The sequence below is a fragment of the Arvicola amphibius genome, chromosome 7, assembly GCF_903992535.2.
Source record: "Arvicola amphibius chromosome 7, mArvAmp1.2, whole genome shotgun sequence".
Lineage (NCBI taxonomy): Eukaryota > Metazoa > Chordata > Mammalia > Rodentia > Cricetidae > Arvicola > Arvicola amphibius.
The window spans coordinates 88,856,794-88,884,740 of NC_052053.1; the positions used below are offsets into that span (position 1 = coordinate 88,856,794).

The 27,947-nt window shown below is 40.4% G+C and overlaps 1 protein-coding gene across 7 annotated transcripts in view; it reads left to right on the forward strand.

Annotated features, from left to right (window-relative positions):
• The window catches only part of Cep128 (centrosomal protein 128), a 372,845-nt gene that overhangs the window by 280,725 nt on the left and 64,173 nt on the right, over positions 1 to 27,947 (forward strand). For all 7 annotated transcript variants that reach the window (XM_038336959.1, XM_038336962.1, XM_038336963.1 and 4 more), the window contains one exon: positions 16,592 to 16,641. In XM_038336959.1, coding sequence (XP_038192887.1) covers positions 16,592 to 16,641 — 50 coding nt within the window. The remainder of the gene's footprint in view (positions 1 to 16,591; positions 16,642 to 27,947) is intronic.

Below are 27,947 nucleotides of genomic sequence, written 5' to 3' on the forward strand. Positions count from 1 at the left end.
CACAAGAAATATTGGCTAATTTTTGTTCTTGTGCCCTTCTTCAGAGTGCGAAATGCCTCTCTCCATGCCCAGGATTTAAACATCTTCCCTGAAACTGGTGGTGATGTGTTGTGAGGTTCTAAAACCATTAAGAACCAGGGCCTGGCTGATGGACCTGGGTTACTCACGGGTGGTAGGTTTTTGAAGTTTATAGCCAGCCTATCCATGTTTCTAGTCCCATTATCAGCCTCTTGGTTCACATCATGTGCATGGCTCTGCCTCACACTGTCTGCCATGCTTTTCCCCCCACAATGGGCTAAAGTCCCCTGAGACAGCAAGCCATGAGCTCTTCCTCAAGTTGTTTCAGTTGTGTGTTTTACAGATCATCTGGAAAGTTATGAATATACCTTTCTGTTCTTGATGATAATCATTTTTGGAACCCAATCTGATAAATAGCTCTCAGCCACAGAATGTCTTTAAATAAAACGAATTAAGAAATTCTGCTTAAGATCGACAGTCTGAGAAATTTTAGGCAAGGGGTTAGAGAGACTAGAGTAAGAACAGGAAGGACACTGCTGTCAGGATGCAGGATTCATAAGTTAGCATTTGGAAGCAGAGTGAATGTATGCTCTAGAAATAGAATAAAGGTGTGGGGCCTGAGGATCCCACTCCTTCCTGAGAATTCTTTTGTGTGTATGTGTGCAAATGACAGGTTGACAGTGGGCATCTTCGCTCTCTCCTCCTCACTCTGAGACAGGGTTTGTCTGCTGGAGCTTGACATTTCAGCTGTCCTGGCTTGCCTACTAGTCCCAGAGAGTCTCCTACCTTATCTGTGTGCCTCATCCTCAAGCCCCCGGGGTTACAGGCCTGTGATACCACAACTAACTTTTTTATCTGGAGTCAAGGTGTCTGAACTCATGCCTACATGCTTCGTGTTTGCAAAGTAAACTCTTTACTCTGCGCCATCTTTGTAGCCCTACAATATTTTTTTATCTGAGAATGCAAATATATTTTATGGAAAGCTTTTAAGTTTTCCAGTTCTTTTTTTTTATATTTAAAAATTTCCATCTCCTCCCCTCCCCCTCCCTCTTCCCTCCCCTCCCCTTCACCCATACTCCCCCTCCCTCCCTCTCCAGGCCAAGGAGCCATCAGGGTTCCCTACTCTAAGTTAAGACCAAGGTCCTCCCAACTCCCCCCAGGTCCAGGAAGGTGGTCAACCAAGCTGAGAAGGCTCCCACAGAGCCCGTCCATGCAGAAGAATCAAAGCCCAGCGCCATTGTCCTTGGCTTCTCAGTCAGCCTCCACCATCGGCCACATTCAGAGAGTCCGGTTTGGTCTCATGTTCCATCAGTCCCATTCCAACTGGAGTTGGTGATCTCCCGTTAGTTCTGTCCCACCATCTCCATGGGTGAACGCACCCCTCACGGTCCTGACTTTCTTTCTCATGTTCTCTCTCCTTCTGCTCCTCATCAGGACCTTGGGAGCTCAGTCCAGTGCTCCAATGTGGGGCTCAGTCATTTTCTTCATCTATCGCCAGGTGGAGGTTCTATGGTGATATGCAAGAAATTCATCAGTATGGCTATAGGAACTGGCCTTTTCAGGCTCCCCTCCTCAGCTGCCCAAGGAACTAGCTGGGGGCGTCTCCCTGGAAACCCGGGAACCCCTCTAGAGTCAAGTCTCTTGACAACCCTCAGATGGCTCCCTAAATTAAGATATATGCTTCCCTGCTCCCATATCTACCCTTCCTGTGTCCCAAGCATCTCATTCCTCCGAGCTCCCCCTATTCTCCCCTTCACGCTTTTCTCTCCCCATCTTTCCTTGGCCCCGTCTCGCCCCACCCTCAAGTTCCCAATTTTTGCCCGGCAATCGTGTCTACTTCCAATATCCAGGAGGATTATTATATGTTTTTCTTTGGATTCACCTTCTTATTATCTTCTCAAGGATCTCAAATTATAGGCTCGATGTCCTTTAATTATGGCTAGAAACCGATTATGAGTGAGTACATCCCATGTTCATCTTTTTGGGTCTGGGTTACCTCACTCAGAATAGTGTTTTCTATTTCCATCCATTTGCATGCAGAATTCAAGATGTCATTGTTTTTTACCACTGAGTAGTATTCTAACATGTATATATTCCACAGTTTCTTCATCCATTCTTCCACTGAAGGGCATCTAGGTTGTTTCCAGGATCTGGCTATTACAAATAATGCTGCTATGAACATAGATGAGCATATGCTTTTGTTGTATGATTGGGCATCTCTTGGGTAGATTCCCAATAGTGGAATTGCTGGGTCCTGGGGTAGGTTGATCCCGAATTTCCTGAGAAACCGCCACACTGCTTTCCAAAGTGGTTGCACAAGTGTGCATTCCCACCAGCAATGGATGAGTGTATCCCTTACCCCACAACCTCTCCAGCAAAGGCTATCATTGGTGTTTTGGATTTTAGCCAATCTGACAGGTGTAAGATGGTATCTCAAAGTTGTTTTGATTTGCATTTCCCTGATAGCTAAGGAGGTTGAGCATGACCTTAAGTGTCTTATTTTAAGAAGCATTTTGACTTTCTTCATATCAGCCTTTTGGCATTTAACTAAACTACACTGTTTCACAACTTTCTCAGCTTGTTCTCCACACACTCAACTCAGAAACAAGGACTTTTTAGTTAATGAGGTCTCAGGAGAGAGAGCCTATATGTTTTAGCATATCAATTTCAGAAAAGAATAGGATATCTGTGAATGCGTGGGTGGTTTTTAATCTTACTGATAACATGGTTAATGTTCTGTGTGAGTTCAGTAGTCTTCAAGGCGTTTTAATATGTAATGGATAATGATAATTATCATTGTTTCTGCAAATTGGTGTGATAAAGTTAATTATTATTAGTTGAAAGAAGTGTGTACATCATCTCATTTAAACATTAAAATAATCCTTTAATTTTTTGCATTCTTAATTATTTCTTTTACTTTTCGAGATTATAATTGCATCATTTACTCCCTCCTTTTATTCCCAAAATCCTTCCATATAGTTTTTTTTTTCATTATTTGTTGTTACATACATGTATTCATTTATGCAGCTCCTGGGTGCTGGGAATCATATGGTGAGACTTTATGGATATAGCTTCTCACATTCCTAAGAGACACAATCTCACAGCAAACTCCCTAATTCTCTGGCTCTTAAATCTTTCTGCTTCCTCTCCTGCAAGGATCACTGAGCCTTAGGTGCAGGAGTTGTTTTGTAGATGGACTGGGCTATACAACTCTGGATTTTAATTGGTTGTAGTTTTCTGTAATGGTTTCATATATCGTAAGAAGTTTCCTTGATGAGGGGTGAGGCCTATCTCTGTGCATAATGACAAATGTTTATAATGTAGGTAGGGATTATTCTGGTTTAGTAAGATGGGGTTATATCTATATCTCTAACATTTATGAGTTCACTAAACCTGGATAGGTGATTAGGTTTCTAGTAGCAGGCATGATTTCTCTCTTGAGCGGGCTTAAGTCCAATTAGAGAACTGTTGATTCCCACCAAAGTATATATGCCACTAATGCACCCTTAAGATTATCAAACCAGGCTGATGGTTATTGTGTTTCATAGGCATCATAAGGTGGTAGGACTGTTGGCTGCTTCCCTCCTTCAAAAGCTTATATGGTGTCTTCTGGTACCATGAAAACTAGTATCAGGAAGGGGGCTTTCAGGTATTTCCAGCTCCAGGAGTTCCAGGTCCTGTGTTTGAATTTCATAGTGTCTCCAACAACAGGGACTGACCTTCTGCTTCTGAGGAGCCTGTACTATTTTGGAAGTCTCTTAGACGACCCTGAGCAACAAATCAAAAGAAGGCTTCTCATGCTCGCTGTTGGGTTTTGTTAGATGATCATTGGCTTTTGGAAGGAGCATTGTCAGCTGAAATAGAAAGACTATGTAAATTATATATGTATATTTAGACACACATGTACATATGTTACAGACCTTTTTAGTTAGAAGGTAGATAGTAGATGGATAGACAGACAGACAGATAGATATAATAGTACCATCCTTACATCTTATTTCTTGGTCACCATTCAGAGAAATGGAAAGAGGATTTGTGATTTTGCATCCAAGTCATTTTGACACCACTGCTTATGTCTGTATTTCATTCATACAGGGATGGTAGGCCCAAGATTGTCTTTTCAAAAGTAAGCTTCACACAAAACAATAATCTACTTTTAATGGTACATTTTTGTATATTTGTAAGTTTTTACAATCATTGCTTCTTTTTAATTCCAGACATAAACCTAATTAGGTCCCCAGAGCTGTGAGCACACTTCCATTCTCTTCCCTCCACCTTCTTGTTATTTCCCAATATACATTTTCTCTGTGGGTTTGGCTTGCTGGCCTTTTCATAGAACCAAATGATATAGCTTCTATTTAAGTGCCACTTTTGTTTAGTCATTCATCCTTTGATGCACAGTTGGGGTTGTTTCCTGCTTTGGCTATCAGATATGCTGCTGGCTACAAAAGCCTCTGCCTAGTTTGCTGAACCATATTCGAAAGCCAGATTTTGTGGGATATTTTGTTTGTGCTTTAACAAATAAAGCTTGCCTGAAGGTCAGAGTGAGGAGCTAGCCACACCAGTTAGCCTTAGAAGAAAGGCAGTGGTGGCACACAACTTTAATCCCAGCACAAGGGGACAGAGGCAGACAGATATCTATGAGTTCAAGGCTACCCTAGGCTATACTAGATTAAATCAGTCTAAAAGAGAAACAGCATAGTAGTGGTAGCTTACACCTTTAATGCCAGCACTATGGAGGTGGAGTTTTTATTATTAAGACCAATTAGAATGTGGGAATCTAGTCTGTTTGGACCCTCACCTTCCTAGGCCTGGATGGATGGGAAAGGAACTTGGACTTCCCACAGGGCAGGGAACCCTGACTGCTCCTTGGACTGCTGAGGGAGGGGGAGGGAAGATGGGAGGAGGGAAGGTGGTGAAAATTTATAAAATTATATAATTTAATAAAAAAAGAAAAGTAAAAAAAATCCACACTGTAGAAAAAGTAGTAGACCCACACCTTTGAGTCATCTTAAAATTTTTGGATCAAAAATTATTTTGTGAGTTAAAGGCATTAATGCATTTCCCATTTCCATATATATGGTGTATTATATATACACATATATACATGCATATATATATATGATGTATAATATATATACTGTGTATGGTAACTTACAAAGCCCTCTATTGAAAGTGAAAACTAGAATTGGAAAAATTACTAGAAAAAATCTCTCTATATAGCAAATCATTGACTTGCAGACCCATTAATTTTGAGAACATTTAAGGATAAACATTTTGGTTTAACTCATGATCTTATTCTGAGATAAAACTGACACCCAGAAGAACATGTTCTTTAGCCATGTTTTTTTAAAAAGCAGTTGAACAGAGTAAACAAAATGTAATTATGTTGTTTTGATTTAGAAATAAAAATATTACATTTTTAATCATCATATTCTTTTAGTGTTGTTTCCCAATTTTTTGAATAAATTTTGTTTAAAAAAAGAAAGAATTCGAGCAACAACAGAACATGAAGGGCCTCATTGAGAAGTAGTACAAGGAATTCTTCGCATGATGCCTAGGAGCTTTTTGGAAAATGAACTCTGAATACGCTGTCTTTGTTCCACTTGCTGTGACAACATGCCAGGACAAAAGCCATTTTCGGGAGAAAGGGTTTGCCTTTGGCTCCAAGCTCCAGGTTATAGGACCATCACTGCAGTGAAGCCACAGCGGCAGAAGCTTGGGGGCGCAGGTCACCCTGAATCTGTTGTCAAGAAGCAAAGAACTCTGAATGTGTGTGCTCTCTTGCATTTTTGTTGTTTAGTTTTGTTGTTGGTTTTTATTTCATACAGTTCAGGGCCAAGTCAAGGGAATGATGCCACCCACTTTTAAGGTGGATCTTCATGATTTAACCTTATCAAGATAATCCCTCACAGACAGGCCCAGGGTTAACCTAACTAGATAACCTACCCCAGCAATGCCCAGAGGCTTGTCTATTAGGTGAGTTTATAACCTGTCAAGTTCACAGTTATTACTGGCATCAAACTTTCTTAATAAATTCACTGAAATCATGAAACTTGGCATATTGTATTTTTAATCATTTTAGAGGCATTTCCTAAATTTCCTTCCTGTGCTGACTTGTATGTATGTGTGTGCGCTATATGTGGGAAATGGAGGTGCATCTGCTTTCCTGTGCATGTACATGTGGAAGCCAGAGGTCAATTTTTGTTTTGTTAATTATTCTCCCTCTTACTTTTTTGCCAACAGGGCCTCTCAGTTGGCCAGAGTAGGCTAGCTTCTTCCAGGAATAGGGCTTCCCAGCACTGGGGTTAACAAGTGTATGCCACTGTCCCTGGCTTTTTAGTGTTGATTCTGGTTGATCTAATTCTTAGACCCCTTGCTCACAGAGCAAGTACTTCACCAACAGAGCTATCTCCTTAGGCTCTGGAACTCAAGTTTTTGCTTCTGTCTTTCTTTGCTGTCAACTCAGATTCTTTCTCTGTACATTTCCTTCCCATTTAGAGAGCTTCCTTTAGGCTCCTGGATACATATTAGTCTTAACTTCACCTTCATTCCTAAAACATTAACTATTGAAGATTCTAGGTTGCTAGCCATTTTCCTTTAACATTAAAAACATGATGTTTCTTTATGAACTTGGTGATTTCTAATAGGAACAATCTGTGTTTTTCTGATTATTTTCCCCTAGAGTTAAATGGTTTTTTTTTCTTCTTGTTGCTTTTAAGATGTTTTATCTTTGGTTTCCAGGAACTACGTGTCTCAGTGTGTGTTGCCTTAGGTTTATTCTGTTTAGCATTCCTATGGTTTCTTCAATCTGAAGTTTTTGTGTTTTATCAAAATTTGGAAATTTTCCAGTGTGTGAGCACATGATTGTTGTCTGACGGTGAGTTACGGATTCTGTTTGGAGTCTTGTCTTTGCCTTGTTCCTGTATTGGCATCATGCAGAACTGTGCTACAACTGCTCATTCTTCGTCCTGTTAACTGTTAATCGCATGTCTTCTTTCCCTGCTCTTTATATGGCATTTATGTTTTTGAATTTGTGGTCTTAATACAGAAAAATTAATGCAGGTAAAATGTTCAGTTAATATAAATGTGTCTTCATTGTTTTCAGTAATAGCATACAACATCTGACAGTTATGACTCAGATTCTTATGAATGTCTTCATTATTTAAAAAAATACACATGAATACCAGGTAGATTGTGAGGCAGGCCTTCAAGCAGGTACTGGAGACACAATGCTGAGAAGCAGTTTCTTCCCATGAACTATTTTACACTACCCTGTATCATCTTCACATCAGCATGTGCCTTTTAGAGGAATGCCCTAATTGTATACCTTTGTCTAGATAATTATACTCCAGCATAGGGTTAGCACTAGGGGTAATTTTTGTAAACATTATTAAAAACGTTTGGAGGACCTAAAGATAGGACTCTTCCTTGGAGTCATCAATTATGACAGATGTAACATTTAAAAATTTGCCTTGAAGGGCCGCATTTTGATTGTTGCTACTTTGCTACAGATTTCTTTGCAAGGCCTTTATTGAATTCTGTGCATCTCCTTAATGTCCTCTGTACCATAGGGATTATATGTTGACTACCAACTCCCATGATTGCTGGTCAAGCATGCCCTTAAATGTGTTCTTAGTATGTATATTACTTCTTTTTTAAATTTTAATTTATTTTTTAATAGAAAAGAAACTACCTTATTTTCATTTTACATACCAATCCCAGTTCCTATTCCCTCACCTCTTCCCATCTTCTCTACCTTTCCCCTCATTCTATCCCTTGTCCACTCCTCAGAGAGGCTAAGGCATATATCTTTGGGGAAGGTCCAAGGCCCTCCCTACTATATCTAGGCTGAGCAAGGTATACATCCAAAAAGAATAGGTTCCCAAAAATCCAGTATAAGCAGTACGGATAAATCCTGGTGCCACTGCCAGTGGCCCTGCAGTCTGTCCCAGCCATGCAACTGTCACTCACATTCAGAAGGACTAGTTTGGACCTATGCTGGTCCCTTCCTTGTCTGGCTTTTGTTGGTGAGCTTCCATTAGCTCAGGTAAACTGTTTCAGTGGGTGTCCCCATCATGGTCTTGACCTCTTTGCTCATATTCTCACTCCTCACACTCTTCAGCTGGACTTTGGGAGATCAGTCCAGTGCTCTGATGTGGGTCTCTGCCTCTGTTTCTGTCATTTGCTGAAGGTTCTATGGTGATATTTAAGATATTCATCAGTCTGACTACAGGGCAAGGCCAGTTCAGACACCCTCTACTCTACTGCTTAGGGTCTTAGCTGGGTTCATTCTTATGGATTCCTGGGAATTTCTCTGGTGCCAAGTTTCTTGCTAGCCCCACAATGGCTCTTTCAATCAAAATATCTCTTTCCTTGCTCTCATATCTGGCCTTCCTCTATCTCGATTATCCTGTTCTTTCAAGTTCTCCTTCCCTTTCCCCTTCTTGCCTCCTCTTCCTCTTCCTTCCTCTCTTCTCCCCCAACCCCTATGCTCCCAGTTTTGTCAGGGAAATATATCACTCCTTTAAACTTTTCAATTGTGTGGCTTTCCTATTATGCTATATTACATGCCACAGACTTAGTGGATGAAAACAGCCAAAGTTTATTACATGACTGATCTGGAGGTCTGAATTGGCATGGACCGAAGTCAAGACTGTACTCCTCTGGTCTTTTCTAGCTTCTGGAGGTTATGCCAAGCCTGCCTTCATTTGCAAAGTAGCATTAACACGTAGATACATGCTGTCTGTGGGAATTTCCAAAGCAGACACTGTTGGTATTTGATGTTTAATTGTACTTTGTAACAAGCATGTTCTATTCCTTTCCAGCATTCCCCTTACAGGGTCTGTTTACAGCTAAATCATAGTATGTGCAGAAATCTGAGAAGTTTCTTCTAAAGCTTAAATTTGGTTTGGCTCTAGAGTGGACCCTGTGTTAGTTCTCTAACCCTGGACAAATGACTAACTAAGGTACTTATTAACATATCAAAGCAGATACTGTCTGCCAGCCTCAAGAAGCATAGCCAGTACCTGTCATAGTGACATCCAGCCTGGCATAACCCACAGTCCTGGAAAAATTGCCTTATAACCTAAGGAATTAAGATTCAAACTTCTCACTCTGTGAACAGTTCAGAAGTAGTATCTGTACAAATAGGCACAACTTGATGCCATCATTTGGTCATAAGAGACTTAACCTTGAAGTAGTGCTTACAGTCAATCACCAATTTCTCTTACATTTCGTTAATCTCATGTCTTTTAAAGCAGTATGTACAAATTTAAGGTGGTGGTTTATTTTTTACTGGACACAGCCTTACTTTCTCTTTTTCTCCTTATAGAAATGGCAGAAGCTTAATTGTTGGTTCCACCAGAACTTTCATTCTGTAGCTTGGTTTTGCTCCACCCAAGAGCTAGGAAGTAGCAAGGTGGAAAGGCACAGGCTGCTGTGCTTTTTCTGCCCTGTTGAAGTTTGGGGAATGCTTTCCCAGAAATAAATTAGCTTAAAATGAAAGCATGAGTACCTGTGTTTGTGTGTCTTACCACATAACCAAGACAGACAGTGGCCTCTAAACCATTTATTTATTTATTGAACCGTCATGTACTGGGCTGGCTCAGCCCCACCTGTGGACTAGCATGTTGTTTCAGTGTCTCACAAGCCACAAGGGATAGACAGAGGTTTTGAATGTTGCTCTTTTAAACCCGAGTTTTCTGTTCTCCAGTCTGATGAAGAAACTTTTAGCTCATTGTGGCATGCTCACTGATAGGCAGTTGGTGGCAGTAGAAATGACAGAATTTTAATAATGTAGCCTGCTGTCTTATGTGGAGTGTCGAGATAATGTGCTGAATGTCCTCTTTGGTTTGTTTAAAATTATAGCTGATACTTTTTACACATTTTATTGATTTTTACGAGGCATACTTAGCATAAATTAAAAAATAGCAACATGTCTAATTTTTATTACATACCTGCCACTATTTTAAGTGATTTTGTGTATGTATTTGTCTCTTAGTACCTGCTGGGGATTCATTTACATAGATACTAAAATCTGGTGGCAGAAAGCCCACCAGATTAAGTAGCAAGGTAGTATTATATAACCATCTCAGTAATATATTATCCCGACATTTCTTATAATAGCCAACACAATGCAAATGACACATAAATAGTTGCTATGTTATCTTTTTAGGGCACATTGACAACATCAGGAAAGACCTGTAATGCTACGCCCACGGCTGTCACGCCTGTGTAGCAGACAAATGCCGCTAAGGTGGAGCGACGCTGAAGGGTTGGGGTCTGTGCTCCCAGGAGCTGAGCCCCAGGCGGTTCCCTGGCAATCAGCCACAGTCATGATTCCGGATCAGCAAACTCGCCTTTGCTGGCCCTGGCGCTGTATTGAGCTTTCTGTTCTTTGTTTCTGTATTCTGTGTAGTTCTTTTATCTTGCCAGCAGATCAAGATGTCTTAAGACATCACCGATAATAATCAAACTACTGAGGACATATTGGACTCTGACTCGCTCTCTGGGGGAACTTATGGATACCCTAGAAAAGAAAGAGCTCATGATAGGAGAAGATGAGTAAATGATGAAGGAAAACGTGTGGAGTGACATGAGTTACCATCTATGGAGAGGCTAGCCAGAATGAGAAACCCCTGGTGCATTTTAGATAGGATGCACAATTTCTTTCATAATAATGATAGTCTTCATATATACAAGACAAGGATTGTTCTCTTCAGGAACAGTTTTGAGGCAGGGAAGCACAGTATGGGAATAGATGGGTTAATGGACAAAGGCTGTTGTGTTTTATTTGAACTCTATGAACAGGCTTGCTAGATCCCAACACCATGGTGTCTCCTGAATAAGGAGATACTAAAAAGTACATCTCCACAGGTGCAGAGAGCTGATTAGGCATATTTGGTCACTAGGTGATATGAAGAAAGGGTTAGAAAGAGAGAAGGCCATGATAGTGATAATGAGACAGAAACTCTCTATTCATAAGATGTAACCACTTGTCTGAGGCTTTAGTTCCCAAGGACAGGATTTCTTTTGATCCCAAGGACAGGATTTCTTTTTCCAAGGGTGCTTTGTATCTAACACCTGCCCCTGAAAATGTGACTAAGAGATGTTCTCATACTGTGCCAACTGATGACACATGACCTTCTGGTTTGTTCTTTGTTTCAATACTATATAATGAAAACATGAATTCAGTAAAATTGCAGCAGCATATTCAACCTTATTGAGTGTGTCTGTCATTTCCTCGCCGATTCCTGATTTCTCCTGGCCTTCACCCCTGTTCTCCTGCGGTCGGTGGTCTCCACGAGATGTGGTCCGTGACACTGTAAATGCTCATTGCATACATAGCTATAAAAGAATGTTGTAAAGCCATGGTTGGGTTAGCACATGGATATGGAACCCAGAGAAACATATCTGATTATTTTTACCTTAATTCCTTGACTAGTATAATGAAATAGGAAAAATATTTGCTGTCCTGTACCATTTTGAGCTGGAAAATTATTCAATGCTCATTGAACAACAACCAAACCCTTTTTCTTATTGCTTTGTTTCATCATATATTGTGTTTGCTGTTTGCTGAGTATTCTAAATGGCTGGTTTCTCATCTGTTTGAGTATTTGTTTTCCGTCAGTCACATGTTGTTACACTACCTGGACTGGAGACCTTCAGTGTAGACACCTTGGCATGGGTGGCCTGTCCCAGAATTTGGGGCTTCTGTGATATTTTCTTTCAGTTTGGGGAAGAATTAGACAATGTAAGAGCATGTGTGGTTGAAGAGGAATGAGATAACATTTCAGTGCAAGTCTTTAAATGTAGAGGAGGGTAGTCATTGTTTGCATGAAAACCAAGGTCCAATATAGAAGCCCAGTCTGTGGGCCTGAGTGTCTTGGAGCTCAGTCCTCATCTGTATGATATGAGATTAGCTTAGATCAGGGGCTCTCAAAATACTGTCATTTGAAGCATATAGTCCCACCATGACACTGTGGTGGTCTATCTCAAAATAGGAGGGAGGCTTAGTGGATGGTCACCAGGTACCCCTTTCAGCTTTACCTAAAGCAGCTTCCTTCAGCCTTCTGAATCACGTGTTAGAAACATAGACTAGATATTTCACTTCTAAATAGAGCTCTTTTCTTTAGCTGACATTATTTCTGTTCTCTCTCCTACTCTTTTTCTTTTCTCTCTTTCTTTTTTTTCTTTTTGGTTTTTGAGACAGGGTTTCCTGTGTATCTCTTGCTGTCCTGAACTCATTCTGTAGACCAGGCTGTCCTTGAACTCATAGAGATCCTCTTTCCTATGCCTCCCAAGTGCTGGAATTAAAGGTATACGCCACCACCGCCAAGCATCTTCTATTCTTAAAATGCCAATATTACAATATCTGGATATTCAAGGAAAAAAGAAGATAAAATTACCATTGTCTCATATGTACAGCTAATGTCTCAATTATTAGGAGTACACCACACCTATAAGAGGTTAAATCTATTATTTGTTGGCCCTTGTGGGATGCTATGTGCTATTTTGATTTTATTGATTTTATTACATCATGACTACTGTCCACAAACAAAGATACACAGTTTAAATTTGATTATCAAACTTTTGAGGATTTGTATTATCCACTGTTCTTAGTAAAGGACAAGACAAACAGGTACTTGAAGTAGGGCCTCTTCATGACTACTTACTGCATCTCACAGGGAAAGCTTCTGTCTAAACTCTAATACTCTTCTACACAAAGTGTTATCATAAATGCTGTTGTATCTTAAGTGCCTTCCTGCCCAGTATCACCTGCCCTAAGTTATGATGGGAATGAAATGCTCTACACTAATAAATTAAAGGAGAAAAACATTTTATCTAAGCTTGAACTTTAGCATTTTTAAGAAGAATTAAGTTACCAATTAGGTGTCTTGGTCATGCTATATGAAGCCAGGCAAAAAGGTAAATAAGATCAGACAGTGTCAAATTTCTTTAAATAGCCAGTGATCGGTGGCAAAGACTGCAAAGGAAGTGGCTCAAAAACATCTTACCAAAGCTGTTGCCATATCTGAACATGAAGTGGAACCAAATGAAGCTAGAGTCTTCAGTTCCCATCTATGTTTTCCTGCTTTTTTTTCTAGGAAAGATTTCTCCTCCAAACACTGTATCAGAATGAGTTAGCATCAGCTAATTTAAAAGCTGGTACCAGTCCAAGGAAATCACACCCCCCACACACACTTTTTCCTAAATTCTTTTTGTGAAGGACTGTCGATAGTCACTGTTCAGTCACAGCCGCTTCTATGGCAGGTGGTTGTCATCAAATAATAAAGGAGAACGTGAGCATGCCAGTGCTGAGCAAGGGAGCGAAGCAGCCTTCCAGCTTCTCAGCCCACTGGTGTCCTGAGCTTTGTGAGAACAAGTGAGATTTCTTGTTAGGATGAAGGGCCAGTTCTAAACACATAAGTGGGGAGAGCACTGTGTTCCTTCCATTCTGTCTTCCTGTGTTCTCTTAGCTTCCTTCTGTTAACATTAGAGTATTGCTTCTTAGCCATGAGCAGGAGCAAGGTTTCTCCAGCACAGGTTCATAATTCCAGTTTTCATTCCCATCAAAGGTATCTGAACAATGCAATTTGGAGATTTTAAGTTAACTTTCAAAGGAAGAGAGGCAGTTCTTAGAAAGATAGGGAAGTCTTGACTGTTGATATCAGAAGGTTCCTAAAGCAAGTCAGAGGAATGTAAATGCATGCACTTTAAAAACATTATGTAACAAAGCTGGGCAGTGGTTGTACACACTTTTAACCAGCACTCTGGTGGCAGACACAGGCATATTGCTTTGAGTTTGAGGCTAGCCTAATCTACAGAGGAAACCCTGTCTCATATATATATATATATATATATATATATATATATATATATAAATATAAATATAAATACATATATATGTGTATACATATATATATGCACATATACATCTATTTAACTATTAAATATATATGTGTGCATATATTTTTTACTTTTCTTTCTATACATACTCACACATACATATACACACAGGCTCCCAAATCATAACATGGATACTTAGTAATTTTGAATGCTCGGCCTATCCTAGGCTCATTTTTGACTAGCTCTTTTAACTTAAAATAACATGTTTCCCTTTATTTACCCTTTCCCTTGAAACTTAATACCTTTCTTACTTCTGTATCTCTTTCACTGAATTTCTTGTCTGGCTGACTGGCAGCTGCCTGGTTTCTGGTCCTGGGCATCTCTCTCATTCTCTCCTCCTTCTATTGTTCTTCCTCTTTCGAGCCTAGAGTCCTCCTATTTATTCTCTCTGCCTGCCAGCTTTGCCTGTCCCTTTTTTGCCTAGCTATTGGCTATTCACCTCCTTGGTAGACCAATCAGGTGCTTTAGGCAGGCAAGGTGAAACAAATGTAGCACAAATAAAAGCAACAGATCTTTAAATTGTTAACAAAGACAGCACAAACAAGTCTAACACACCTTCACATAGTTAAAGTAATATTCCGCAGCATGGACATCGTTGCCTAATTAAAATAATATTCCAGTGTGTGTGTGTGTGTGTGTGTGTGTGAAGAATATAATTAAGTACTGAGTGATGCAGTGAATGCATGCTATGCTAGATATAAGTTATGAGAACAAGGCTCTTGGCTTGGCTTTAACACTACATAGGTTAGTTATGATTGCACATATCCAGTGTGAGATCAAAGATGGCTTTCTGTATTTATTGTGAAAACAACAAAATTACTCATGGCAAGGGGCACTAGCCACACTCGGTGGGGACAGTACCATGTTTCTTCACATCTTTGGCCATCTTATACTGTATTTTCCTAGATTCATTCCTATTTTTTATATACCTTGTTGCTAAGAAACCTGAAATGCCAATGAAAACTCTCTCCCAAAATAAGCCCTAAAGCAGTTCTATGCTGCTTTATCATTTATTCACTTTATTATGGGAGGCTGTGGCAGCAGAGCGTCATTGCTTCTCAGCCATGACCAAGAGCTAGGCTTCCGCAAAACAGGTTCCTAGTCCCATTCTCCAGTCCATGATTCTCTGAGTTGGACCGGCTCAGCCGGGCAGTGAGTACTCTCTGTTGGGCATCAGTCTGAGTTGTCCGTAGTCACCTTAAGATCAGCTGGGCAGCTCTGCTTCTGGGCATTTCCTGGCTGCCTCTTGGAGCAGCCTTCGAATGGCAGGAGTAGGAAGCATCCTGGGGCATGTGTCTCATTTCATTAGCAGATTGTGTGGGGCTGGTTCACATATAATGCCAGTTCCATGTGAAAAAGTACAAATGTGTAAGAGCCCGCAACAGAGGTTTGTATGTGAAATTGGGTCAAACGGCTAGTCTAGATGCAGGAAGCAGATCCCCATGCAAGAGTAAAGAGGCAGGATAGCTGAGGACACTGGCCAATCCAGTTTGTTTCCATACGTTGTTGCTAAGAAACAGAAGTGTCAATGAAAATCTGCTTCAAAATATACCCCCAAACAGGACTTTGCTGCCTTGTCTTTATTCACTTTTAAATAGGGGAGCCTTTTGGAGTCGAACTCGGTTCCTTTAGAGAATATAGAGCAGAAACACTCTGTGACTGCATCTTCTGGGGACGGCCTTCCACCTCTGGAGCCATCTTAGTGCAGTCTCAAGGGGCATTGCCATCCGTTATCACCTACCTGTTCCACAGTTCTGGGCCACAGCTGCCGGGGTGTGACATACACCGGGCTCACTTTTACTCCTTCCCGCTGCATCAGCTTTCACACTTGCTAAAATGTTTGTGTCTGCCTTTCTGATATGTATGTTGGATCTCTCCAGTATGCAGCACAGCCTTTGGTAAGGTAAACCAGGCACAGTGTAAGTGCCAATGCTACTTCTAATATGCATGGGTAAAGGTGATTCTTGACAATTCTATCAAAGCTCTGACTCAACCCAACCTTCTTTAGGTTTGTGAAATCTACTAAGATTGTAGCTCAGTGTGGTATAGCTGGAGGCAGAAATTCTGCTTGCCAAATATATTTTCCTTTATAGCAAGTACATAAATCAATGCACCGGGAACTATGACTGTTTTTGTGCAGCAAGGTTCATTGCTCTCTTCAGCTGATTGCTTTTCCTTCTCCTATTCGGTTCTCGGAGATCCGAGACCATGCCAAGCTCTTGGTCAGATAGACCTGTAATACCTCCCACTCTCAGTATAAAATGATAATTAAAAATGCTGTGACTTTACAGTTGACGTGGTGTTTTGCTTCCATTCATAGCACTCGCTATTTCAGGGTGTTGTAATTTCATTATAAAAATTGGCCTGGGGGTGGGACTTGGCTTGAGAACTTAAGAGAAAATGGCTTGTTCCTTTTTTTTAAAAAAAAAAAAAAAAGTAATTTTGTATTACTTGTCAGTAACATAATGATTGGATCAAATGATTCAGATACCAGCAAGTTATTTTGGTGTCTAATTGAGCTGGTATGAGTCTTTCATCTGGCTTTGGGTTGACAGGGTTAAGAGTACTTGCACAGTTGGAAGAAGAAGCCATTGCTCTTACACTGTTTCTCGTAACCCATTTTTACATTGCATTTTCATGGGTGTTTATATTCTTATTGTAGGTCTGTTGGAAGAAACTCAAAGAAAAGATGAAGAAATGGAAACTCTACAGGTAAAGTCAATTCTCAGATAGGGCAAGTATCATTGTGATAAAAACATTTGTTTTTCTCATCTGCTATCTGTTCTTATTACCATATTCAGACTGTTACAGCACATGAGGTGACAAGTACCATATAGGAATATTAAAGTTGAAGTCTGAATTTGCTTCCCTTAGTTGTCTTTGAGAACGCCTACTATCAAAAGAGGCAACCACTCAGCCGCTGCTCGTGAGAAACTGGTATGCCTTGGTATGATACAATTGGAACCTTGGCATTCAGAGATGAATACACCATGCTCCCTGAAAGCAGAGCTGGCTGATGAGAATGCATTTTTAGAATGTGTGTTTTCAAGTAAAATTCCAACTAATTCTTACTCAGTGGATACCATGTACCAGTGATTAACTAGGAACGCTACCACATCCATGGAAGGCAGGATTTGCCTTGAATAGACTCCCAACTTGTCATGGGTGCATGCACATTTCTCAGACTGGAAAATTATGTTTGAAATGTTTTGTTAGTCTTGTAATGAAGAGTTCCATGGTCTAAGCAATTGCTCTTCCTTCAGCATCTAAAAGAACTCCCTCCCTGCTTTCCCCACAGGGCTGACTTACAAATGGGTAATCTACCTGTCTGTCTTTATTAGAGCAGATATGATCACCCCTACTCACCTGACAGAAGGAGTTCACTTAATGTCATGTTGGAGATTAAGCACTGTAAATACTTGGGGCATTTAGAGATCTTTGTGGGTCATGAGTAGTAAAGCAAGACTAGAGGATAAATTAATGAGCGAGAGTGAGTGCTTTAGGGGTGAGTATGTTTGTTTTTGGTAAATGAAGAATGGGTCAGGTTAACCACAGCAAGCAAGGGAAATGGTTTGGGTTGGATTTTCTTCATTTGATGATGTATCCATTAGCAGAAAACTGTATAATTGATCTGAAAATGCTCGGTATAGTTCTGGACATGTAGTGTGATGTTTGTTAGCTATGGATAGTTTTGTATAGATTAAGGGTTTTTAAAAAAAATATCTTTGTCTATTAAATTGGGGTGTAAAAACTGAACAAACATGAAGCAAGGAAGAATATTCGGTATTTCCACTCCACTCACTCTGAAGTTATTACCAGTGGTGCTTATTGCTTATTATAGAAAGCACTGTGTTACAATCACCACTGACCGCAGAATAGCATGTCTAAGCTTATCTATTAGATAAACGTAGCCTTTAAAATTGTAGCAAAGGTCATTTTTGCCTCTCATAATATGAATGTTGCAGTTGTCTCATAAAATGTAGTATCCTATGTTGCTCCTCAAATGTTTATTGATTATTGGTACTATTTTTATCAAAATGTCCACCATTGCAAAAGGACACACCAGCCAACTCTCCATGGGCACTTACAGATAAACATTGTACGACATGATATTCTGCAACAGGGGAGTAAAACATTGCCACCACTTTTCCTGGTGCTAATATCTGATACTACCCATTTCAATGGAGGGAGATGACACCTCAGAATAACAACAGTTCATAGGCACATCGCAGAGAAGACTTACATAACTGGTAAAGAATAGAGGAAAAACCCATGGAGCTGGTTATATATCCCTAAATTTCTGTGCTCCAGTATAAAATCCAAAGGTGAGAATCCAGAGAGGGCCACTTAAGTATGTAAGTGGAGTTCTTAGCCCAGTAATTCTATGGTAAGAAATGCTTTCTAAAGAACATTGACAGTAAAGAGTAGAAGTCAAGAGTTTGGGTTTTAAAGCTTGGGTGTGCCTCTGAATATTTGGGTAATCTTGGGCAACTCAGTTGACTTGCCTGTGCCACTTCTGTAAAGTGTTTAATTTTGTGTAGACCAGCCCAAAATAATAACTTATTATCATCTTATATGGATGTGTATACTTATACTTATGGGAGACAGTCTGTCTTCATTTAATACTTTCCTAAGCACTGGTGAGCATTCTCTGTCCTTAAACCTAATCAATTTCTATAAAGACTCACTGAACACATATTAAATGAACGATAATATTGTACATGACACTACTGGGTGATAGGTAGATAAGCCACGTGTCTGCATTGCAGATATATTCTTACCTTAAGTGTCAGAATTCATGGAAAACCATTAAATGGATGCTTACAATGAAATATTGGAAAATGCTGTTAGAGGAAATATAATTTTGTCAACATTTAGTAAGAATGCTAGTCCTTGTTTGTTGTCGGTAGGGCTGATGAGCATATGGAAAGCAGATAGGTTGACCTGGCACGAGATGATGATCAGAGTGGCCTTCCCAAAGCCAGTGTGTAAGTGAACAATGTGAGTTATCTAGGCAAGCTTGGGAATCTGGGAAAAGTTTAGGTGCTGAGGAAGCTGTGGTACATATTTGGACTTTACATTTGATGTATGTAAAACCCATGAAGAGTTTAGAGCATAGAAACAGTATGATGGAATTTGTATCTTGAATGTCTTATTATAAAGTTGAAAATAACAGGGGGCAGGTTAAGACTGAATGCAAGAGGGCACTCAAGCTAGGAGTTATGAGTCTCTTGCCAAAGGATGGTGGTGCCTTACATTAGGTGACAGCAGCCAGTATGAGGAGGGGTAGGGGCTTCTTACTCTGTGTTGTGATTGAGAAAGGAGGGAGAGAGGGGGAAAGTTAAAGGAAGGAAGGAAAGACAGAAGGAAGTAGAAATAGAAAAAGAAAAAATGGGTTAACCTTTAGGAAGTAAAAATATATTAAGCAAAGCTCTTGGTTTGCATGATGACACCACTTCATGATGGTTATATTCATTAACAAGTGTCAGAAACTGGTTATTTTAGTTACTAATATGTTGAATTGGGGTGGGGCGTGTTTATGTGGTAAATCCAGGTCTACAACTCAGAAGGCTTTGACGTGGGCGTGAAGAGTTGGATGTCACTGATACTGTTGTCTACAACAGTTGGATGATCTAACAGTCACAGAAATATGGCGAATGAGAAAAACTGAAAGCCTAGGCTGGATCACAGGGAATACCAATATTTACATCACAGATAAAGACAAAAACCTATTAAGTTGTCAAAGACTTAAAGTTGAAAACTTCAAAAGAACACAGTATCATGAAGATTACTGTCTGTTATTTTTTTATATCAAGGGGAAATAGATAAGAGAACTGAATAAATATTTGTTGTATCTATGAATCATTTTAGTTCTGTGTTTGAACTCAGAATGAAAATTTACTTCCTTTTATCGTGTTATGCCTATTGTATAACTCCCCTGCATCTCATTTTCTAAGTATCTAATACTGAGCATGGCCATATGGGCGTGGCCATAGTGTGTTCCTGGTAAGTTTCTAGAGCCTGAACAGATGAGCAGCCCCCACTCACCTCCTCAAGTCCCACCCACTGGAAAACTACACTCACCCTGTCATTGTCCATTTAAAGACTTTACCGAGGACACTCAGTGTCTTCCCTCACTCCTTTTCTGCCTCTTGCTTTCTCCCTTCCTTACCCCATCTGCCATCTCCTCCTCCCGTTCTGCCCTTCCTTCACTGGCGCTTCATATTGCCTGGCTTCTTTCTGTGGCATTCATTTGCAGTTACATGCATGTTGCTCTTCCTAAAGCCAAGTACAGTGTGTGGTTCAATAGCACAGTCCTATTACGAGTGGGTTTGAGATACATAGAAGGAAACGGATCTCATCCTCAATCTTGATACTGGTAGAAACCCAAATCAAAACAAATGTAATCATTTTCCATTAATTTATTGAAATGTATATCCCAGCTTGACTTCTTGCTGGTGATGGCTGGTTTCGTTTTTATTTACTCAAGTATCAACCATTTCTCACTGACTTATATTTTTTCCTTGATGTTACTGTACAAACCCCACAATACAAAAGTACACTTCATTAAGAAAGCACCACAGGACTCGCAGAGAAAAGCTGTAGAATGCACGTGGAAGCTGCCTTGGTCGTACGCCCCAGTATTGGGAGGCAAACAGCCCACTAGCCTTCTTGGTGAATTCAGACAAGTGAGAGATTGTGTCAATAAATGAAAAGTACAATGTGAGAAGCTTCTGAGGAAATACACTTGATGTTGTCCTCTGTCCTCCACATACATGTGCACGCATGTGAGTCTGCACACACATGTGGATACACACTCACGCAAGTAACAGCTCAGAGTGCTAGCGAGGAGCCACAAGCAGAGAACCCAACAACTCTTAAGCCCCTCCTCTTTTGCTCATTTACATTCATCTTTCTTTCCGTTTTATGTGAGATGGGTTAAAGTATAGATAAAGTGAGTTTCCTTTTTATTTTCCCTCATGTTTTGGGCGACATTACATATCTTCGGAATTAGGAGCGCAGGGAGTTCTAAGAGTGACAACCTCGTTGTCTGGCAGGTCCTCACTGAGTTTGAATTCTACGTACTCAATGTGTTCTTGTACCTGATACATGGCAGACGTGGTGCCTTGATCTGGGAGTATAGCATCAAGGAACCCAGATGAAGTTCCTGTCCAAGTGGAATCCCTCATGCACTCCCCCTCCCTAACTTCTCCCCTTCCTCTTCTTTCTCCCTCTTTCCTCCTCTCTCCTATCCCTCCAGCCCCCTTTCCTTTGCTGTTCTTTGTCTTCCATGAGTAGTCATGTAATTGAAATTTGTATTAGGAGAGAACATGCTGAAGGAAATAAGATATTTGACTATTTATGAAATCAATCAAGAACCAAAAAAACAGGCGCAAAGGTTAGGGTTGATTGTGGGTCTGGATATGAGTGCCAGTTTAACCATTTTGGAAGAATGTGGGAGCCTTAGTAGGGGTATCCATCAATGTTTCCATGAGTATTTTGGGACACATTATTAATACCATTGAAAGTTTCACTAGAAATGAAAGCTAATATTTTCTTTTGAGTAGAGTTTTGTTTGTTTGTTTATTAAGTAAATCATTAGAAGGTTTTTTTCTGAGCTATGCCCAGAAGGATATTAAGTAATATTAATGACATTCTACTTTTCAGATGATCCATAGTAATATCTAACTTCTATATTAGTTGGATTTAACAGTTTTGAGTCTTCTGTTTGAAGCATTTGATGATGATGATTGCTTTTACAACTATTTTAGAGTTGGAGGGATGGGTAATAGCATTTGGTTTTGTCACCTCTGTGGTACTTAGGAAAATCACTTACAATGAATAGGAAAGAGAAGATAATGTTTTCTGCATTCATTACTTTATGCTGGCTACTTAGGAGCAGCCGGTAGCAGCATAGAGTATAAAGAGAAAAAAATAGAATAAGGAATAAATTTCTAGGTTTTTTTTTTTAAAGAAGCCTGACAAATACTTATCTAGAGCAGGGGTTCTCAACCTTCCTAATGCTGTGACCCTTTAATACAGTTTTTCATGTTGTGGTGACTCCCAATATAAATTATTTCATTGCTGTTTCATAACTATAATTTTGCTACTGTTATGAATTATAATGTACATATCTGTGTTTTCTGATGGTCTTAGGTGAACACCCCCCCACACACTGTAAAAGGGCTGTTTGACCCCAACATGTTTGACCATGGGTTGAGAATCACTGATCTAGAGGGTTTTATAATAGAGAATACTAATATAGAGCTGGCAGGTACATTGTTGAAGATAGCTGAACAAGAAAAAGCACCACAAATGTTACTGACACACGGAAGTAGATGCCCTAGCAAAAGCTGACATGATAGTACATCACTATTTCAGTGGACTTAGGAGATTGCCACTTCCACTTCTCAACAACCACAGGAGAAACTGAACTGGTGACCGGTCGCTTTGGTCGTCTCTAGGACATGGTCGTCTCATGTCCACCAGACTTTAGAATTCCTGAAGCTTGAGCTTTCTCTCAGGCCACAAATGAAGGGGTTGAGGCAGCTGCTAAGAGGCCTTCAAAATGCCTTTCAAAAGGAGGTAGTGCTGAAGTAGATGCTGTTCTCTCATGCAGACTAGCTAGAGCTAGTCACGCCTCAGAAGTACTCATTTTCTTGGGAGATGTGTGAAGGGGATTCTGAAAATTCTCAGCTTGAGAAATTGACAAATTGGGATTAAGTCTTTAAGGTTTTCTTAATCCAGAACCCCGTGTGGTAGTGATTCCTGTTCCTAGGATTCCTCTTGAGAGTTAGAGTGGAGCTTCTGTTCACCTAGAAACCAGGAAGTATCACATCACACACATATCACACATCGCCTTCCCAGGATGCATCCTGTCGAACTCAGGCAAATGACTATGCATCTGTTTGTTCAGGGACACTGGTCGGGGGGGCAAGCAATGGCATCAGCAAAAATAAGTATGAACGATTATGGGCATGGAGTGCCAGGCCTTCCTTTGCCACTTTGAAGGCAAGACAATTAATAGCTCATTAAAGTCATTGTTTTCTCAAGAGATGAGGAGACTTACAAAGCTTCACATTTGGCATGAGGTCTCCATAGAGATGAACATCAGCAGCCTGTCTTGGGGTAAAGCAGGGTCTCAGCTCATTAGATCTGCACACTGCAATTTACTACATCAAGAGGCCTCCAGAGAGCAGGGAAGCAAGCTCAGTAAAGTGGATTCCACCTGATATTTTAGTGGTCATTAAATTTTATCACCCTATTTTATCTGAAACTTGCAACTTAATTTTAATTCCAATTTATGGCAGAATAAAACTTGAAAATAGAATACCCCAAGAGAAGTCTCCTATCATCTAATATATAGATGTTGATTGACCGGGCTGTTTTCTTTTGAGAATAAAAGTAATATAAAAGCGTGCTGGTCTTTGTTTATTTACCAGTATGAAAAGCACACGTCCTCAGGACTCAGCAGTTTTGAGTCTAGTCAATAAGAAAGCCTCCTAAAAGAAAGAAAAACTATTTGGAAGCATTTGCAAAGTGTGAGACAAAGAATAGTCTTTACAAGCTCCAATTTTACTCTGTAGCCAAGTTTACTAAAATACTTTCAGTGAGTGTCCTTTTCAGACTTTATAAATTGCTCTCTCACAAGGCAGGATGGGTTTATAGGACTTCATGCCCCTGGTCCCTGGCAGCTGACTTCACCAAGGTCACCCACATTCCTCAATGGTGCAGTCAGAGCCCGCTCTGGGCTCCAGAGCCACAGGGTTGATGTAAATACCAGCTTGTGTTATGAAAAGGGAGAGGTCTTCTCAGCTCCTCGTGGTGTTTCATGGTGTTGAGTTTGTCTGGGAAAGTCTACAAATTCAGAGCCAAGTGTCTCCTTGCACCTGAGGGCATTTCCACTTCTGTCACTGGGGTTGGGTGATCATTTATTTCAGTGTTGTGCTCCTAAAGAGTTTACTGCTTGTGCATGTCATGTGACACCCTTAAACAGGCCTAAAATGTGAGGAGGCAGCCATGTTCATCTGTTTTGCCTTCCACCGTCTGGTAACAATGGCAGTTGTGAGGTGCAGCATTTTAAATAATGACTGCTGTGAACAGTCATCTTGGAAACAAATGCCTAAGACCTTTCTAATAACTAATACCTTTCTGGTCGGAGCACATTTCCACCAACCAATAAGATGAATGAGTTTGTAAATGTGAATTGGACATTGGTAAAAGAAACTATAATTGTCATTTCTAGGTTCTCACCCTTCCCGGTCTCTAACTGAGTTTCTAGAATGTGAATAAATACTTCAGACAATTTCTGGATGTGGGATATTCCACACTCACTTTTTAAATTTAGCAAACATTTCTGTGGCAGTTACTAATTACTGTCAAGATGGGGCTATATAAACCTAGGCATGATGGCCTCCAGGTTCAAGGCCAGTCTAGACTAGAGAGTGAGAGCTGCCTCAAAAGCAGAGACAACTACACTAACAGCAAAAAGATTGTTAAGTCATCCTAGAGTGATGTTCTGTGCATCAAGTGGGGGGGGGACCCTGAATGGGGGGAATTCTGAATCGATAGCCACAAAGCAGTTCTTTATTTGATGCACTGTGCTATTTGTAAGTCTGTGCCATTCAGTCCTCACACGGTCCTCCACTGTAGATCCTGCTGTCCTCGTTGATGGATGGATGGAAACACTGAAGCTGTGTGGCCCGTGGAAGTCCACCTGGCTCCTGGGAGCACAGTGACTACTACGACCCCTCTGGTTAGGTTCCTGCGTTTTTTTTTTTTATTATCATTCTCTCAATTTTTTTAGGAGACTGACTGATTGACAGACACAAATTTAGTGCTTAAAACCCTGGGATTCTACTTCCTCAAAATAAAAGGCCATAGGCAATTTTGTGGAATTTTTTTCACATTAAAGAAGTCTGGGGGCTGGAGAGATGGCTCAGCAGTTAAGAGCATTGCCTGCTCTTCCAAAGGTCCTGAGTTCAATTCCCAGCAACCACATGGTGGCTCACAACCATCTGTAATGAGGCCTGCAGGAAGAATACTGTATACATAATAAACAAATAAATAAATATTTTTTTAAAAAAAGAAGTCTGGCACCACTAATGACTTACCATTAAGGAAACATCTTACTGATCTTCTATAACTTTAAAACTACCCATGAGCCCTTAGACACCAAGTTTACACACATACAATGATGAGGGCAATGTTAAATTGTTTGGCTACTAACAGGCAAGCAATATTACAGCTCTTGGTTCAAGATGCCAAACAATCCAGAAACCTCAAACACTTCTAGGAAGGAGAAAGGATCATTTTTCCTTTTTCAATTCGGCACCTTTTCTCTGTGCTTATTCATCATGTTTTAAATAAACAGACTGAAGAAGTTGTTATTCAAACCCTCCCAAGGCTTCTTCAGTTTCAGTCTGAAACCAAGTTCTAAATATTCTGGCAAAAATTAAAGGCACCATTCAAACATTTCCATAAATTTTAAATTGTGTAAAAGTGATAAAACTAACATGAGCTGGGAAAGTGGCTGATAAGCATTTCCTCATCTCATAATCCGTGACTGTTTTCAGATTCTGAAATTAGCCGTAATGCACCCTTGCCTGTCAGAGTCTCTATCCGATATCTCCTTCTGGATTTATTTTTTTTCCACAAACATGCAATGTCTTTAATATCATAGTGTTCATTCACAAAGGGAGGTGGAAACGCTGCCTACTTGCTATCTTCTACCTTTATTACCCATTCCGGTGAAATAGATGTCATTTTTAGGAGAGAACCAACCAATAGAGTTGCCACAATTATGGGCAGGATTGGAGGATTTGGGCTCCCCAGTAGTGAAGAGCATGCTGTAGTCTACATCTCAAAGAAGTGGGATGCCCGCACGATAGCAATGTCGTGTAACTGCATGGTGTCTAGGCTAATTGAGCTTAGGATTGCTCCTTTACCCTTTTGCTGTTTCCTCAGTGAGTTTGAACCCAAGTGTTAAAGTTTGCCTATTATTGGAACCAACTTAAAAACACACAGCAAAATCACATTCCCTTTTTATTATGTAGTGAAGTAAGTATGAAAAGATGTACAGATATCAGGTTTGATTTGCGCATTGGAGTTTATTGTGATGCCGTATGCATTTTGTTGCACTGCCATCTGATAGTCCTTAAAATGGGGTTCAGGAGTGCTCTTCCGGCTTAGGGAAGTTTAAAGATGAGGTCTCAGCAGAGTTTTCCAATGGATCTCTAAGCCTGCACACAAAATAGTCATGATAACTAGGAAGTATTTATTACTAGTTTGCTCACAAAACCTCATTGTCAGCCTATTGTGTTTCCATTGGCTTCATTTCCCAGATCGTCAAGAAGAGGATTTGGTCAACTTGTTGTTTTCCAAGAGTGGATAGAGTAAGACTTTGGGAGACCGGGACAGAGGGATTGTAAGCTTGAGGTTAGCCTGGCGTACATACCAAGATCCTGTCTCAATGAAGAGGAAAAGGAGAGAGAGGCACTGAGAGTATGAATTAGATGAATTTTATTTGAATAGACTTGTATTGCAGACTAAGCTCGATCATTTAAACATGATAGAAAATTCAGCACTAATGTTTTTAGTCTGTTTTTGACTTTAAATGATAAATTAAATTACTACTAATTGTAGTAATCTGTTCTTGGGAGTCCAGGGAAATATTAAAATTAAAAACATATGTTAAAAATAGCTAATACAATTTTTGGTATCCAAACGTTGACAAAACAGTGTTGCTATTTGATGTGGGCAACTGAAGGAGAGTTTCAGTGGACAACAGAGAGAGTGTACTTGTCCCTTTTGTTCCCAGACCTTAGAACTGAGGAAAATCTTTCCCATCTCTGGACCTTTGTGTTGCTACTCACCACCTGTAATTTACTTTTCCCTGGATCTCTCAATGACATCCTCATTTCCATCCTTTAAACATCACCTCAGATATCACCTCTTTATAAGGCCTGACCCTGACCAGCCTATGCACAGTAAACCTTCACCCATACATACCCCAGGCACAATCCCTAGGCACCTTCTTTATTTATATTGTCCTGCCTCCTTTGAAATGTAAGATCTACCAGAAAAAAATTATCTTCCTTATTGATTCTGTGTCTAACATAGTGCCTATCTCAATAATGTGAATGAATTAAGTAAAGAAATTAGTGGAAATGAAGGAGGGGCAAAGAAAGAAACAAGGCATTGGAAAGAAATGAAAAATAAAAATTGGTATAAGGACTAAGCAATGACCCGAGGAATAGTTTGTAGTCTGGGTATTGGTATTTATGCATGCTCAAGAGTGTATGTATGTAAAGAGTGTTTTAAAGTTGAGTAAAAATACCAAGATCCAAATGAGGAGCAGAAGGAGGGAGAACATGAGCAAGGAAGTCAGGACTGCCAGGGGTGCTCCCACCCACCGAGATGGTGGGGCTGATCTAAAGGGATCTCAACAAGGCCAGCTGGACTGGGACTGAAAAAGCACAGGATAAAACCGGACTCCCTGAACATGGCAGACAATGAGGGCTGCTGAGAAGCCAAGGACAATGGCACTGGATTTGGATCCTACTACACATACTGGCTTTGGGGGGGGGGGGGGGGGGGTGCTAGCATGTTTGTATGTTCACCTTCCTAGACCTGGATGGAGAGGGGAGGAACTTGGACTTCCCACATGGCAGGGAACCCTTACTGCTCTTCGGACAGGAGAGGGAGGGGGAGTGGAGTGGGGGAGAGGGAGGTAAATGGGAGGCGGGGAGGAGGCAGAAATTTTTTAATTAAAAAAAAGAGCAAGAAAAGAAATACTATGGCACTTTTTCCCTCTTCTCTCTCTCCTCTTCCTTCTCCCCACCACTGTGTGTCTGTGTGTCTCTCTCTGTGTGTGTAGGTTTGTGTACACCTTATCCTCCCCAGAAACACACAGTGACCTTTTGAAGCAAAAAGTATTCTTAACAGGAAGCAATATCTTTCCATAGTCACCACGCTTTGCTGAAAGGTCCAGATTCTAAATACCTTCTGATGTGCAT